Raw genomic sequence first — 16,753 nt, forward strand, 5'->3', positions numbered from 1 at the left:
ACTACCACCATTACCTTCAAAAAGGTTCGGGGAGCTGTGGCGAGGCCAAAAGGCAAGGCCCTGAACTGGAAATGTTTTCCCAACACCGCAAACCTCAGAAACTTCTGGTGCGGGGGCCAAATCGGAATGTGCAAGTAAGGTTCTTTCAGGTCTAGAGAAGTGAGAAACTCTCCTGGCTGAACCGCCGCAATGACGGAGCGCAGGGATTCCATGTGGAAATGCCGCACTCTCAAGGACTTGTTCACTTCTTTTAAGTCCAGAATAGGGCGAAAGGACCCACCTTTTTGCGGCACCACAAAGTAGATGGAGTATCAGCCACAGCCTTGCTCGGCGGGAGGCACCGGGGTCACTGCCCCTAACTGAATCAGACCTTGTAAAGTCTCCTCCACCGCCGCCCGTTTGACGGCAGAACCGCATCGGAACTCCACAAACACGTCTCTTACTGGGGCGTTGAATTCTATTCTGTATCCATCTCTGATCAGGTCCAGAACCCACTGATCTGAGGAAATCTTGGCCCACTCCTCGACAAAGAGGGAAAGCCGTCCTCCGATGACAGGCATCGAGGAGAGGGCCGGCGCACCATCATTGAGAGGGTCGCCCCTGAACTCCTGGTCTTGAGCCACTGGCTGCGGAACGCTTGTCCGAGCGAAAGGAGTTCCTCTGCTGACTACGGGCACGTGAAGTGAACCCAGCAGAACGCCCCCGGGCGGTACCTTCTAGCTTCACGGAAGCGAGGTCTGTACGAGGAGTGGACCGCCTGGCCCTTAGAGGAAGGCCTCTGCCTATCTTCGGGCAAGCGCTGGGGTTTTGGATCACCCAGGCCTTTCACAATTTTCTCTAACTCCTCACCAAATAGGAGAAGTCCTTGAAAAGGCAACTTCACCAACCTTTGCTTAGAGGCCATGTCCGCTGCCCAGTCTTGTAGCCACAGACGACGGCGAGCCGCCACTGCTACTGCCATTTGTTTAGCCGAAGCTCTGACAAGGTCATAAAGGGCATCAGCCAGAAAGGACAAGGCCACCTCCATCCGCGGAGCCATATCCAAGAAGGGCTCCGCTCCATCTCCGGGCTGAGCCACTGCCTGTTGCAGCCAAGCTAGGCAGGCTCTCACAGCATAACAGCTGCATGCAGACGCCCGAACAGTGAGACCTGCAATTTCAAAGGACCGTTTTAACGCTGTTTCCAGCCTACGGTCTTGAACATCCTTCAGGGCAACACCTCCTTCAACAGGGAGGGTAGTTCTCTTTGTCACCGCAGTGACTAGGGCATCCACTGTAGGCATTTGAAAACGAGCCATATGTCCCTCACGCAGAGGGTATAACTGCCCCATAGCCCTGGAAACTCTCAAAGGTCCCTCGGGGTCAGCCCACTGAGCCGAAACAAGCTCTAGGATGGAGTCATGCAAAGGGAAGGCCCGAGCAGCTTTCTTGGTACTAGCCATCCTGGGATTACCCGAGGAGGCCATGCCACTGTCAGGATCTTCAATCAAGAGGGCCTGCAGGGTATCTGAAATAAGCGCTGGCAGCTCATCACGGTGGAAAATCCTCACCGCGGAGGGATCATCCAGATCCTGTGGTAAATCCGCACCTGACTCTGGTTCCTCAGACCAAGAATGTCTGTCAGAGTTCTCCGAATCCTCACACCCCGACCACGGGGGGGAAAAAGGTGCACCACAATCTGAAGGGGAATTAACCCTTCTGCGCTTATCTTTAGGCCAAGCATCCGGGAAAAAAGCCTCACTGGGCAGTCCCAGGCCAGAATCCATCGGGGGGGCAAACAGAGGAGCCTCAGGCGACCCTTGAGGAAGGGCTCTTTTCATCATGTATGCTTTATGCAGCAAAAGCACAAAATCCGGGGAGAAAATCTCACCCTGGGCACCCAAATCCTGTCCGGTGCTAGCCACTCCTGAAATAACCTCATCTCGAGGTGCCCCACCCGGCTCAGGTCTCTCCGTGTCCACGGAGGCCGCGCCATGCGGTGTAAGCAAAATGGCACCCGCTGCCAGCTCAGAGCGGGAAGAAACATCGCTCGCCATGCTCGGGCCGGCTCCTACGCCAATACAGCACGATTTACAGAGCCCTGTTGCTGATTTGTGCTTGCCACAAGTGGAACAGCGCTTTACATTGTCCGCAGCCATCGCCGAAAAACGGTGGTAAAATCCAAAATGGCGGTTTCGCGCCAAAATCGCCCCGATCGCGGGCCCACCCCGGAGGAGTTGGAAAACACTCTTACCTCAAAGGATCAAGTGTACAACTACGATCCTGCTGAAAATCAGGTCAAAAACCTCTGTTCCAGCGTCTCTGCGTTTAAAAACGCGACGCGACTTTTTTTTTTTTTTTAAGCTGTGAGGAAAGCAGAGGTATTGAAGACTCCGATGAGTGGGAAAGGCAGGGAAAGGGCGAACCTATATGCCTGCATCCACTGTTGGTGGGTAAGGACAAGGAAAACAAGGCAATATGTCCACATCCACAGAGGTATGGGTAAGGCAGGGAAAGGGCTAACCTATGTGCCTTTAAAGTGAAGCTGCTTAGCCTCCAACACCCCGGTTAACAACTGGCAAGCCAGGAACCACCTCCCGGCAGATTTTTCTGGAGCTCAAACAAGCTGCAGCCACCCTGCTAAGGGAGATAGAGAATACTGAAGAGGCAGTAGAGCTAGCTGGCCAAGAGGGCACTGTGAAAGTTTGAGTGCTCTCTATCTCCCCTGCTGGTTGATGGACATAACCCATACGTAATGGCTTCATCTGCTTGATGACAAGGAAAAGGGCCTTTATGTTTTCAATAAAGTCTAATGATTAAAATTTGTTAAGATTTCACTGCTTGATAGTTTTCAATGAACATATAAAACAGTCTCTCAATTTATATAAGCACAAACAAATTTGGGGGGATCTTTTCAGATATCATATAATCTTCCCCGAATACTAATTTGTTTAAGTTCCCCTTACATTTGTGATATATCACCATAATGTTTTCTAAAATATTTGCAGGAATATACTAGGAGCAGTCATTTTACAAACATGCATATTAAAAAAAAAAAACAAATGAATGGCACAGACCTGGCAATTTCCCTGTGGAGTTCTTGGCACTTACATGTGGAAGTGGTGACTTCACAACTTCCATGTATAAGTGGTACCATTTCCACGTGTAGCTCTCCTATTTTATAAACCTATGTATGTAAGTACTGCTAATTAAGTAGTGAAGCTGCAATTTTAATTTAGCTTCATTTTAGAAGAGTAAGTAACATCCCTAATCCCTCATGTGAACTTTTTAAAATTTTATGTATGCCTTTGAGCTGCATATGTATAATCTCTTTGCAAAATGGTCCAAAAGAAATAGGTAGGCAAATGGTCTGCCAGATCCCAAAGAAAGGAAATTCTAACAGCAGACACAAACAAAGGTAGATAAAATCTTAAACATCTTTATTACTGTAGATTAAAATATTGTCAGACACGGCCGTGTTTCAGCCTGCATGGGTTGCTTCAGGGCTTAAACTGTACTGTAAAATACAACAAAATATATATCAATGATGGGTCACACTTTAACAAAATCATAAAACATAGACATCAATATCTACAGGGTAATTGGCAAAGCAAAGCACTTGAACTAAAACAATATAAATAAGCAGATAAGTAAATAAAAATGTCATGAACATAACAGAGTAAATCTGAATAATGTATGAGACATATACATTGTGCAGTGACTTCTATAAACATATAAAATGTGTGGGAACTGGATTAAACTGTGTTACATATTCTTGTGGCATCAAGGATTCACATCACTATGAGGCATTACTATGGGTTATAGAGGAAAACAGTTAAGTGAACAAACCTTCCTCAGAGTTACAATTTTATATCCACAAAGTAGAACTGCTTAAACAAAAAAAATCCAATGATTTACCAGGACCTCCTAGCTCCAAAGGAGGGCTCCTGTGTGGGCATCATAAACGTATTTTGATTTTTCAAGACTTCTCACCAGCTGTACAAGAGCGGCGCCGGAAATATCATTCACTATGTCAGTCTCTCAACAAACTGGGAATCCGATTCATGTTGATGTACCCAGCTCATTTGGAAAGGACAGTGGCAATCTTTTAAGTCGGTGACAGTGGTTTGTGCAGCGCTGCATACGCTTTGTAGCGTTATATAAGTGCTAAATATTAGTAGTAGTAGTAGAGGCAAGAACGTTCTTGGCAGAAAACGGCATAGAAGTCCCAGACCAATGAACAATGACACCAGATAAGAATTTGTAATTTTTCTTTTTGCTGGGAATGTTGGTTGCCACTGGTGGGATAGTTCTCCACTTGGACAGGCATTATAAAGAGGGGTGGGGGGGTCCCTCGCATCATAAGTGTGTCTACCTACATTCTCCCTAGATTGGAATCAGGGTGAATGACAATGGGTTGGTTAGGGGTTAAGGGATAGGGTCGGGTGGGTTGTTTGGGGGTCTGGGGAGTTGGGGTAGGTGTGTGTTTTGGAAATGTGTGTCTGAGTGAAGCGAGTGCTGAATCTGGGAAAGCTGTGTAGTGCAAAATAACATGTGAACCAATTGTGGACAAGTGGGCAGGGAACAAATACTCCATTTTGGCATGGTTAATGGGTTTGGAGAAGGCAATCCCGGGTGGGGCTAGGCACCAGGGATGGTATCATCAGATCAGAGTGGTTCCTTTGCACTTAAACTCTCACGGGTAGCCTAATGCCTATCAGAATAGCCTCATGGAATGTGGGAGCTATTACCTCCCCAATTAAGCACTCCAAACTCCTGACGGATCTAAAGCGTCATAAGGTAGACATTGCATGCCTGCAAGAGACCCGACTCTCACCTGAAGAACATGCAAAATTACAGCACCACTGGGTGGGAGAGGTGTTTTCAACTTCCTCTCAGAGTAGACGGGGAGGGGTAGCAGTTTTGTTTACAAAAGGAGTGTCCTAGAAGTCTTCAGTGCTGCTTAAAGGGGCGTATAAAATTATTTACTATTACACATTTGGCTTCAAGGTACAGAGTTCTTGCTGTTAGTTTTGTATGGGCCAAATCAACATAACTCCAACTTTTTTCATTCTCTGCTGCAGCAATGTTTGCAGCACAATTCATTGCAAATGATGGTCTTGTTAAATTTCTGGATGTGCGAGAACAGAGAAAGGGAGATGAGGTAATGTTGACTGGAAGAGAAAGAAAGATGGGAGCGAGAGATATAGAGAGAGACGGAGTAATGCTGGATGGAAGAGGTGGGAGGGAGAGAGAGACGGGGTAATGCTGCATGACAGAGGGGGAGAGAGAGAGAGATGTGGTAAAGCTGGATGGTAGAGGAGAGAGAGAGACGTGGTAATGCTGCATGGTAGAGAGAGAACACTAAATGAAAACTGGGAAATAGGAGGTCCTAGGTGAGGGAAAGATATGGAAGGCTGTAGGCAGATGCAGTAAAAAAAAACTGGATAATAAGAATGAATGAAATCTGAATGGCAAAAAAGCAGAAAAACAAAAGAAAACTGAAAGAAAAAGATCAGTGTCAGAGATGAATGCATGGTCAAAGTGAAGGAGAAGAGAGAAGAAGAACAGAAGATTCTGGAAAGAGGGCTAAGAGACGACAGGCATGACCCAGAGACTAGGACCTATATGATTACAAAAACGAAATAACCAAAGGTAGAAAAAATAATTTTTATATAGGGTGAAGCAGTGTGGTAGTGACATTTGTCCACTTGAAAGATTCATACATTAAAATACAAAAAATAAAACAAAGGAAAGGATCCTCAGGAGCTTAACCGAGATTGGACAGCAGAGCCGGTAGTGGGAGGCGGGGATAGTGCGGGGCAGACTTATACGGTCTGTGCCAGAGCCAGTGGTGGGAGGCGGGACTGGAGGTTGGGAGGCAGGGATAGCGCTGGGCAGACTTATACGGTCTGTGCCAGAGCCAGTGGTGGGAGGCGGGGATAGTGCTGGGCAGACTAATACGGTCTATGCCAGAGCCGGTGGTTGGGAGGCGGGGCTGGTGGTTGGGAGGCGGGGCTAGTGCTGGGCAGACTTATACGGTCTGTGCCCTGAAGAGCACAGGTACAAATCAAAGTAGGGTATACACAAAAGTGGCACACATGAGTTGTCTTGTTGGGCAGACTGGATGGACCGTGCAGGTCTTTTTCTGCCGTCATCTACTATGTTACAAAGGAAAATAAGGTGATACCTTTTTATTGGACTATATACATCTTTTAACCAGCTTTCAGAGGCCAAAATTACCTTTCTCGAGTTAGGACTCTATCTAGTCTAGCTAGTCAAAAAATGTATTAAAATTAGTCCAATAAAAAAGTATCCTTTTATTTTCCAATTTTTGTTTTTAATTTTGTTAGTGGAAATGTCAGTTTTTGAAATTTATATTTAACATCTTTTTATTTTGCACAGTACAGCTGGTATTGCACTATATCCAGCGGCTGGCTTCCAGGAGGTCAGTCTGATTTTTGTCTATATATTTCCATTTTTAGTTTATGGTTGCTTATTCTGTACTTGATGAGGGTCTATTTATATTTGGTGTGTTAAAAGGCACTGAATGTTTCGTAAGATTGATCTATACTAATCCAGTTTATTTAGTTTCCATTAGATACATTTTTAGTAGCTCAACAATAAACTAAAGGCCAGTAGATCTGAAGCCTGGTGGTCGTTTGACAACCTTCCAAAACAATTAACAGGAAAATCATTGTATGGTTGCTAGTAACTATTGAGTCTGCAAATAGGTGGGAAAATGTGGGATACAAATGTAACAAAGAAAAATAAAATAAAATTTCTGTTACAGTGCTGCTGAACACCACTATTCACATGACCAACAGGAAGATGCTACACTTCGGGGTAGCACCAACTAGAAGACAAGTGTTATAGTAATGGCATATACAGCCAGCATACTGTAAATATTGTTCTATTTTAATATGTTGTATTATTTTGGTGCATTGTTTTGATATTTTTGGCACATAATTCACTGGGGTATATTTAATCATGCATATTACCAGCAGTATCAGATATAGGGGAGAACAACACAGTAGAGGGGGTCTTTCCCTGCTGTGTTCAAAAGTGACCCATTATCCATTCACTGCTGACATAGGAATCACCCTCTCGACAAAAAGATTTTAACTTGCCCTGAGCTGCCCCATCTCATCCCATCCTAGCCCTGCCTTTCTTTACCCTCCCCAAACATCTGAGTCACAGACAGCCTATGACTGCACCCGCTGCTTGGACTGGCCACCTTCAGGTAAGCCAAGGGTGGCGTGCCCGGAAACACTGCCTCTAGCCAAGGCAAGTACATAACTAGTAGAAGTGGCCAAGATAATACCCTATCCCATTGTAACCTAGATTTCAGTCTTACTTTCAATTAATCCTGCATCTAGAGCTGTCTTTCTAACCAGGAATATTGAATAGCAAATTAGATTCATGCCTGTGATACAGTATGAATATACATTTTAGTTGAAGATATTAATAAAAGTTTGAGTTCAGTGTTTTAAATACACATTTTTGGGGGGGGAGGGGAGATTCTAGCAGCTTTAAAAATAAAATTTATCTACAACTTAAACACAGTATGAAAAAAAGTAAACCATGCCTTTTTTTCCCCTAAGTATGGCAGATAATATACTACCATGAATATTGTATTTAATAGGACTTTATAACCCTCATATGTTTGTGCACTTTAAAAAGCTCTGATAGAAGAATTTTTTAAAAATGCGTGTACTGATGGACTTATATATTTATAGAGAGCATGGTGGGGGAAGGCAAGAGCATCAGTGCTAATATCTTGGGGCGGGGTCTAGGATGGAACTGGGGGTGAGATTGAGGGTGGAGCTTGGGCACCCCCCCCCCCAAAAAAAAAAAGGTGTTCCACTGCTCCTGATTTATACAACAGCATATCATCTGAATATCTAGACAAGGAGTGGAAAAAGTATGATTATTCTACGTACATAAACCTTCACAAAGCATTAAAAACAAATTGTAAAGTGGCCTAGATAATTTAGTTGCATCATTTCAATATATTTCAACACTATTTTTAAATCTTCAGACATTCACAGATTTCTAGTTTTAATCCCAACTGCTCTTCCTTTAGGGCCCTGTTTACTAAGGTACACTAGCATTTTTAGTGCATGCACAAAATTAGTGCGCGCTGTGTAGGTGCCCATAGGAATAATGTGGGCACCTACACAGTTAGCGTGCGCTAATGGTTAGTTCACGCTAAAAGCACTAATGCGCCTCTAGCGTGGTTTAGTAAATGGGGCCCTTAAAGCGCTGAACACAATGTTGGCTAAATTTTCAATCTAATGCAAAGCGCATTAGACACACTACTCTCAGCAACAGAGCCAGAATGCATGCCAATAATTCTATCATGGATCACGATATATATTAAAAAAAAAAAACCAAAAAGCTTGTAATAGCAGTGAAAAACACAGTCTTCTACAGTGGGATTATCTAGTAGTTTCTTTTATGAAACATGTTCATTCGCCTAGTGTTTATATTAACAATGGTAACATGCTTGGGCAAAAATCTGCACAGGTCAGTAAAAGCACAGGACCACCTTTATACCAAATCAGTGCAGCACATTCTTTGCAAAGCGAGGATGGCAATAAAACCAGCATGAAGCAAGAGTAAGTCCATATTTGACAAATCAAGGTGGTGATGGCAACCACAATAAACTCTTGTACAAGACTGAAATGTGTATCTGTGGGAACCTAGGGTACAGATTTTTCAGAATTTTTATTTATTGGCTTAGTATCAATAAGTTAGTTATAGCACCTTCTTCAAACCATTAATAGTCTGCAAATTGGACCACCTGGTGCAAATACAGTTATTGAATGGCAGAGGAAAGAGACAGATGAAAGACACTGAAGGGTTCACATTTGGATATACTTCAGACAAATGTGAACATATGTCAGCACTAATTAAAACTTTAAATTATAAGAGTTTCTATATATTCAAAAGTGCAAGTATTAAATAGCTGTACGCTTCAACCTGTCATTTTCAATACCTACCTTTATAGCTGTAATTGTACACAGCCACTGTAGATCTTTCAACCAAGTTCTCATCATGATGCCAACTAACAGCCATTTTCCCCATTCCAAAGTAAGGTTCTTGCTTCAAATAGAACATTTTTGGGGGGTCCATATAATTTATTAAAGTCACATTATAAGATGTTCTGCTCTCTAGATTAGCACACTGGGTCCCATGTGAATGGAAACTTCTTTGGTCTTCTAATATGTATTCCTTTTTCATTAAGCCAGGAAAATCTTGCTCCGTATCTGACACAGATGGGCTTTCTAGTTTTTTAGCCTGAAGATTATTATATTTTTGCAAAGCCACAATAGCCTCATCATGAAAGTAACTGTTAAGTTTGTTTAATGCTTCACATGCTGCAGATATTTTCTCATTGATGTACTGTATCTCATGACCTTCTGTGGGCCATGGTATAGCAAACAATCTCGTATTCAAGTATTTGTATGTATACCCTGGATTTCCAATGAGAATACGAGATACTGGTGTAAGCACATCTTTTCCTTTGATTCGAACAAGATCTTGAAAGAAACAACCATGTTCCAGCAAGTTTACAAAAGCTTGCTGAATTTCTTGATGGAGCTCTTCAGATACCTCACTAGCTTCTTTCAAGATAAATTTTGAGTACTTGGTTCTCCACTATGGAAAAAAAAAAGGAAAAATGATCAATGATAGTGATGTTGTTACAAGGATTAACATGTCCTAATTTGACTTTACAAGTTGTGTTATTCATGAAAAGAAATGTCAGCTCTGAGATGGTGCCATTTTGTAAATATCTTTATTAACTGCTTAGAGAACGTTCAATGAAGATCATAAACAAGAACCATATGCAACACTAAAACCACAGCCAAATATTTTACCTGCCCAGGTGCAGTTAAAGGTTGTTTCTCACCCATAAAGCTTATTACCTAGGAACGTCTTCTGATTTGTCCTCATGCATGATCCCCTACACACCCATATGTTCACTACACTCTCTAGATGCTCACTGCCTGCTACTGTCCTCCCCACATTTTGCACACCTGAAGTCCTTTTTAAAATTTAAAATTTTATTAAAGACATCTTTTCTAGGCTAATTTTGGGCATATGTTCTGATGCATCCCTGTTGTATACGCTCTTCTGGATAGTCCCCCTCCTAGTATATTACTTATCCTTTGTATCTCTGAGTTGGTATGACTGATTGATCTTTCCTTTTACACAGCTGGCATTCCTTTCTTTATTTCTTATAATTTGATTATGTAAACCACATTTACCTGCTAGCCAGATAAAGCAGTTTATCAAGTATTCATAATAAACATAAACAAATCAGGTGCTCCCAAAAAATCTTTGGTCCTGGAGAGCCTCTTAAAGACCTGCACCCTGCACCTCATTCTCCCTCTCTATCCAAGTCTCAACTTAACACTGAAGTCCCATCCCGTCCCCCGGATTCAAGTCCTATCCTGAACACCCCACCACATATTCTCCCACCTCTAGCACCTATTGGCTAGGTGTGGGGGGGTATGTGTTGAGGTATTTGGGTGACTAGTTAGGAGCAGGAGTAACCACCAGATGCTGCTGCCCTGTTGGTGCACAGGTTCAAAACAGCATCATTCAGCCCCTGGAGAGAGTCTCATAGCACTCTAACACATAGTGGTGGTACTGAGATACTCACACTAGAGGTCTGCCTGTGTAAATTTGAACCTAGGTGCCAACACAGCAGGCATGTCTTGATGATCACTCCTGCATTTCCACTAGCCACAAAAGAAACTCCCAGTAAGTGCCTTGGGAGCCTGAGGAGTACGGAGCTTAGTAAAAAGGACTGTGAGGGTGGGGACCTCTTAGAAAAGGAATTGTTGGGGGAGGTAGGGGTGGAAGGAGTTTGGAAAATGGACTGTCAGGATGGTGGGCAAGGTGGTCATAGGTGAAAGGGGGATACTGAGCGGAGGTATTGCAGGGGTGAGGGTTGAGAACATGGAGGTCAGGGGATAGTTGATTTCATCACCAGCCCCTTTAAAAGAGAGAAGGTCTGACTTTGGTCACCTTATCTTTGCATTGCTGTGGCTAGAAATACACAATGCTACTGGCTGCAAGAATGAAAACTTTAAGTTACAACACAAGTCACTGACCTGTGGTACTGTATATAGAACTACACATTTACAAAAAAAAATCAGCATCTCTTGGCAGCTTCTATGTGCAAGCGCCAGGAATTACATGTGCAAGTGCTGATTTGTCGCTACCTAAATGCATAGAAGCCATATTCCAGCAAACTGCACATATAAAATCAGTCAACTAAGGATCCCAGCTCCTAAGGGCAACTTTTTAGCATTTTAAAGGACATTTAAATTACTAGAGAGCTAAGCACATTCCCTAAACATTAGATGAAAAACAACAAAGCAGTGGAATCAAATGTATTTATTGGAACAATACCCGACGTGGCCACGTTTCGCCCTCAGGCTGCGTCAGGGGTATAAACTATCAAAAGTGTATGTAAATATATCATACACACTAGTAGTTCCAAAATCTAGTTCCATTTATCTGCTACTTCCAACTGAACTGATAGTTTATACCCCTGACGCAGCCTGAGGGCGAAACGTGGCCACGTCGGGTATTGTTCCAATAAATACATTTGATTCCACTGCTTTGTTGTTTTTCATCTACTGTTTTGTAAGCAGTTGTGTGCCTTTTTTTTTTTTTTGTTTGTTTTTTTTTTGCATTCCCTAAACATGAAATAAGCATTTTGCTATCACTTATGCATACTTCAGAATAGATGTAAAATCAACAGGGATTTTTTAAAAATATACACATGTAACTGTACAAGATCAAGAATACACATATAATTTTTGGACTGCCCAAGCCTCGTTGGATTACAACCCCTTTGAATCTGTGCATCTCACAGCAATTATATGTGTAGCAAACAGCACTGAAAAACTGGCCTTATTATGTGTATACACCATAGATGTGTAAATGCCATTATTTACATATAATTGCCAAAAATTACCTCCCATAAAAATATATGAAAAAAAGAACTAAATTGTTCATTCACTGTTAAAAGCTATTGCACTGAATTTTAGAAGGATTAGATGCTGTTTCTATGTGTAAATGGAAGATTTACACTTATAAATCAGCACAAACGTATCAGCAACAATTTTAGTACACACCTTATAAGCATATATGGCAGCATGCATAGATCAACTCATATCTTATCCCATGTATTACACATGTTATATTAACTTGACTTCATTGTATGCTGTTATCTGAATTTGTTTCAATTTATTTCAATTGTGTTCTATGTAACCAAAACAGATTATCAGTCTTACATTTGTTATAATATGAGCCACATTGAACTTGAAATTATTTGAGATAATGTGGGATATAAATGTCATAAATAAATACATTTAAAGGAAGCATGTTCTGGGTATTAAGGTGGTCTTTTACTAAGCAGCAGTAAGACCAACATGGGCTTACCGCATGCTAATCTGAAACTACCGCTGACCCAATGCAGCCGCCGCTGGTAGCTTCGGCTGGAGTGTGCACCATTTCCAGCGCTCCGTGAAATTTTTTTTCCCTAGCACGTCGCGCTAACTCGGTGGTAATCGGGCATCGCCACGCACTGCCCAGTTACCGCCGAGTTACCATGGGAGCCCTTACTGCCACCTCAATGGGTGGCGGTAAGTGCTCCCCGCTGCATGGCCACGCGGCAAGGGTTATCTTACTGTGTAGTCATTTTCTGGGGCTTTTTACCCACCATGGTAAAAAAGGGCCCTGGCACACAGGAAAAACGGTGCCAACCACTACCGCAGGACCCGTACTTCCGCAGCTTAGTAAAATGATACCTAATATTTCAAAACTGCAATAACAAATACCTCAAGAATCTTCCCCATTAGCACTTACACCTGTTTGGACTCGCATAGCTAATTTTTTGTTTGCACCTGGGGTTTAGAGGAGTGCTTGAGGATAAATTGAACTCCCATCTAGCATTCAAAACCATCTCCTTTTGCCAAAAGATTGAATTTTGGAGCTCAGCCCACTAACCAGCTCCTTAAGGACATGCAGATACAAAATCCACCATTTATATCAAAATCATACTTTATACATGTATGTAGTGTTATGTTCAAGCTCCCAATAAATAATGCTCTTTTTTGAACACGTTCTTTTATGAAATGGTTTCTTCTGCTGTGAATCGTGTCAAATATATGTTTTTGTTTCGTGGCATTATTTTGCTGAGCCTTTTATGAAAAACTTGTTTAACTTTAAACAAATGGACCTAAATGTCTGTTTTCCTACCTAGAGTATACAAAGTTATCCTCAGTTTATTACTTTACCGTCATATGGAAAAAAAAAAGAAGAAAACAAGAATATAGCCTGTCCCTACTTGCTCAGCTTGACAAATCTCACTGTGGGAAACGTTTATATTTTGTGCAAAGGTAGGACACTATTCCCAGGTGTGCACAGACAGAGCTCAATAAAACTGGATCAGCATGTCTGATCGAAAAATATCCTGAGCAAACAAAAGAACCTACACATCTGCAGTAAAGAACCTATAATTACTTGAATGATTTCTGCCTGAGATATTACAAGCAAAGTTGTTCTGTGATTTGTTAAATCATTACAGCTACACCAAGATTGCAGACAGCCAATTGCAGTGTGAGAATAAAATGACTAACAAATAATAACTTAGAAGTCAACCTTCACTGTCAAGATTTATGAACACAGTTATGCGAATCATTATAAAGGCACTGAAAAACAAGTTGTAAAATTAATTGGTACCTGAATTTTATGCCTCACATGATGTCAGACAACGCCTCATTATAAATCCAAACAGGGAGGGTAATTTCATAATAGGGTGTCTATACTGTGAAGGTGTACATGTTGCATCTGTTTTATAAAGGCAACGTGTGCCTTCTGCCTTTATAGGCCTATCTCACTGAAACTTTTCACAGTGTTTGATCTTTTACATGTGCTTAATCTCACAGCTCAACCCATCCTGCAATACTGTACTAAAGCATACACTGTGTGAACAGCAAATACTTTCATGCATGTATACCCCAGGCAATTTTGTATAAAAACACGGTGTATGCAAAAAAGACTTATAAAATTACCCTCTGAGAGGTCATTTTCTAACAGCAACTGTACGTATAAATTTCACCATTGGCAAAGGGAAGTTATATTCATATGTTTCCTTTGAAAAACACAAACTAAATGCACACAGCTGCAACTACTATTTAGATTGCATAAAAGTTTGGCAACAGTTATGCACATAGTTTTAAAAATCCATAAGTTTGCATATAGGTCCAAACCTTGTGCCAACTCCATCCTTAGGAATGCCTATCTTCATCATGGGGAAAGATATGTACATAGAGGATAGTTTTATGACAGTGAACCTTAAAAAAATGTAACTATCTCCACTCATCAAAATTCTTGTGCTAAGGATCACAGCAACTCATAAATATGAGTAACACCGCTGAGGCTTGCAGTAATGATCATTAGTGTTTTGGAATCATATTTGTGAGGAAATAAATGTAGGCAAATATTTTGCACTTGTTTTACAAAGGCAACATATTTGTTCATTTCTTTTTATAAAATTAACCCATCACTCCAAGACAGATGCAATTGCATGCACATATGTGCTGATAATGCATACATTTTATAAAATAAACACGTCAGTCTCACCCAAACTGTGCCTGTTGTCCTCCGGTTTCTCTCTGTTTTTTGTCTTTTATCATATTATGGTTGCCATTAGCTCAAGCTTCATTTTTTTCTCTACCTTCCCTCTTTAACTGTAGTTTTGATTGTGAATAGCTTCGCTGTGCCATGTGTTTGAGAGGAAGGGCCCCTGTTTACTAAGGCGCGTCAGCGTTTTTGATGCTCCTACAATTAGCACATGAGCTAACCGTATAGGTGCCTATACGGATATTGTAGGCGCGTACATGGTTATTGCGTGTACATGGAGGCATATTTTCAAAGCACTTTGGGAGGCTAAGTTCCATAGGTTTCTATGGAACTTTGGGAGGCTAAGTGCTTTGAAAATGAGCTTGATGGTTAACGAGTGTTAAAGACGCTAACGCGCCTATAATGCAGCTTAGTAAACAGGGCCCTAAACTATTTGCCATCTTCAGAAATGCCTGAGTACATAAAATGCTGTTCTACATGTTTTTGTCTTTTATAAAATTATACCAGAAATGGCATATTTGCATACTTATGTGCACAATAAAGTATTTTAGGCCATTTAGGGGCCCTTTTACTAAGGCGCGTAGGCAGCTATGCGCATCCAAAATGCGTGAAATAGGCACTACTGCCCGGCTACCACGTGCCCCGGTGAGGAAATTCCATTTTTGGCGCATGCCCAAAACACGACATAGAAAATATTTTTTCCTACCATGTGACTCTTACCCGGAAGAAATCAGCAGTTTACACGCATTGAACGCTTACCGCGTGAGACCTTACCACTAAGTCAATGGGTGGCGGTAAGGTCTCAGGCCGAGAATGGATGTGCGCTGGTTTTAATTTTGTGGATATGGTTCGTGTTAATGTTACTGCTTTGAAACTGTGTAATAATGAGATTTAAACATAAAATCAATCATGGTACCAGAAGATTGGAGGGTGGTCAATGTAACGCCAGTTTTCTTTTTTAAAGGGTTGCAGAGGTGATCTGGGAAATTATAGACTGACGAGCCTGACGTCAGTGCTGGGCAAAATGGTAGAGGCTACTATAAAGAACAAAATTACTGAGCATATGCATAAGCATGGATTAATGAGACAAAGCCAACATGGACTTAGTCAAGGGAAATCTTGCCTTGCCAATCTACTACATTCCTTTGAAGGGGTGAATAAATGTGTTAGCCAGTCAATATTGTGTTACTGGATTTTCAAAAGGCATTTGACAAAATATATATCAAGAAAGACTCCTGAGGAATTCATAAAGTCATGGGACGGGAGGTAGTGCCCTATTGTGTATTAAAAACTGATCAAAAGATAGAAAACAAGGTAGATAGTGAGGTTCCCCAAGGGTCTGTGCTGGGACTGCTGCTTTTTAACAGTGAGGTAATTACATCTGCTAATGACATAAAGTTATTCAAAGCTGTTAAATTGCAGGAGGATTGTGAGAAATTACAAGAGGACCTTAAGAGACTGGGAGACTGTGTCCAAATGGTAGATGACATTTAATGTGAGCAAGTGCAAAATGATACATGTGGGAAAGAGGAACCTAAACTATAGCTACATGATGCAAGGTTCCATAATAAGAGTCACCACCCAGGAAAATGATCTAGGTGTCATCGTTTACGATATGTTGAAACCCTCTGCTCAGTGTGCAGCGGCGGCTAAGAAACCAAATAGAATGTTATTAGGAAAGGAATGGAAAACAAAAATGAGATAGTTATAATGCCTTTGTATCACTCCATGGTGTGAGCACACCTCGAATACGTATGCAATTCTGGTCACCGCATCTCAAAAAAGATGTAGCAACATTAGAAAAAGTACAGAGAATGGCAACGAAATGAAAGGGGATGGGACGATTTCCGTATGAGGAAAGGCTAAAACGGCTAGGACTCTCCAGCTTGGAGAAGAGATGGCTGAGGGGAGATATGATAAAGGTCTGTAAAATACTGAGTGGAGTGGAACGGGTAGACGTGAATTGCTTGTTTACACTTTCCAAAAATACCAGGACTAAGGGGCATGCAATGAAGCTACTATGTAGTAAATTTAAAGCAAAAATGAGAAAATATTTCTTCATTCACTACTACTACTTAACATTTCTTGAGCGCTACTAGGGTTAT

General features: G+C 41.7%; 1 protein-coding gene across 1 annotated transcript in view; it reads right to left on the reverse strand.

Annotated features, from left to right (window-relative positions):
• FTO (FTO alpha-ketoglutarate dependent dioxygenase) overlaps nt 1–16,753 on the reverse strand; it is a 748,586-nt gene that overhangs the window by 573,590 nt on the left and 158,243 nt on the right. The window contains exon 3 of the mRNA XM_030204316.1: nt 8,984–9,641. Within this exon, the coding sequence (XP_030060176.1) occupies nt 8,984–9,641 (658 nt within the window). The remainder of the gene's footprint in view (nt 1–8,983; nt 9,642–16,753) is intronic.

This window comes from Microcaecilia unicolor, chromosome 5, assembly GCF_901765095.1.
Source record: "Microcaecilia unicolor chromosome 5, aMicUni1.1, whole genome shotgun sequence".
In the NCBI taxonomy this organism is placed as follows: Eukaryota; Metazoa; Chordata; class Amphibia; order Gymnophiona; family Siphonopidae; genus Microcaecilia; species Microcaecilia unicolor.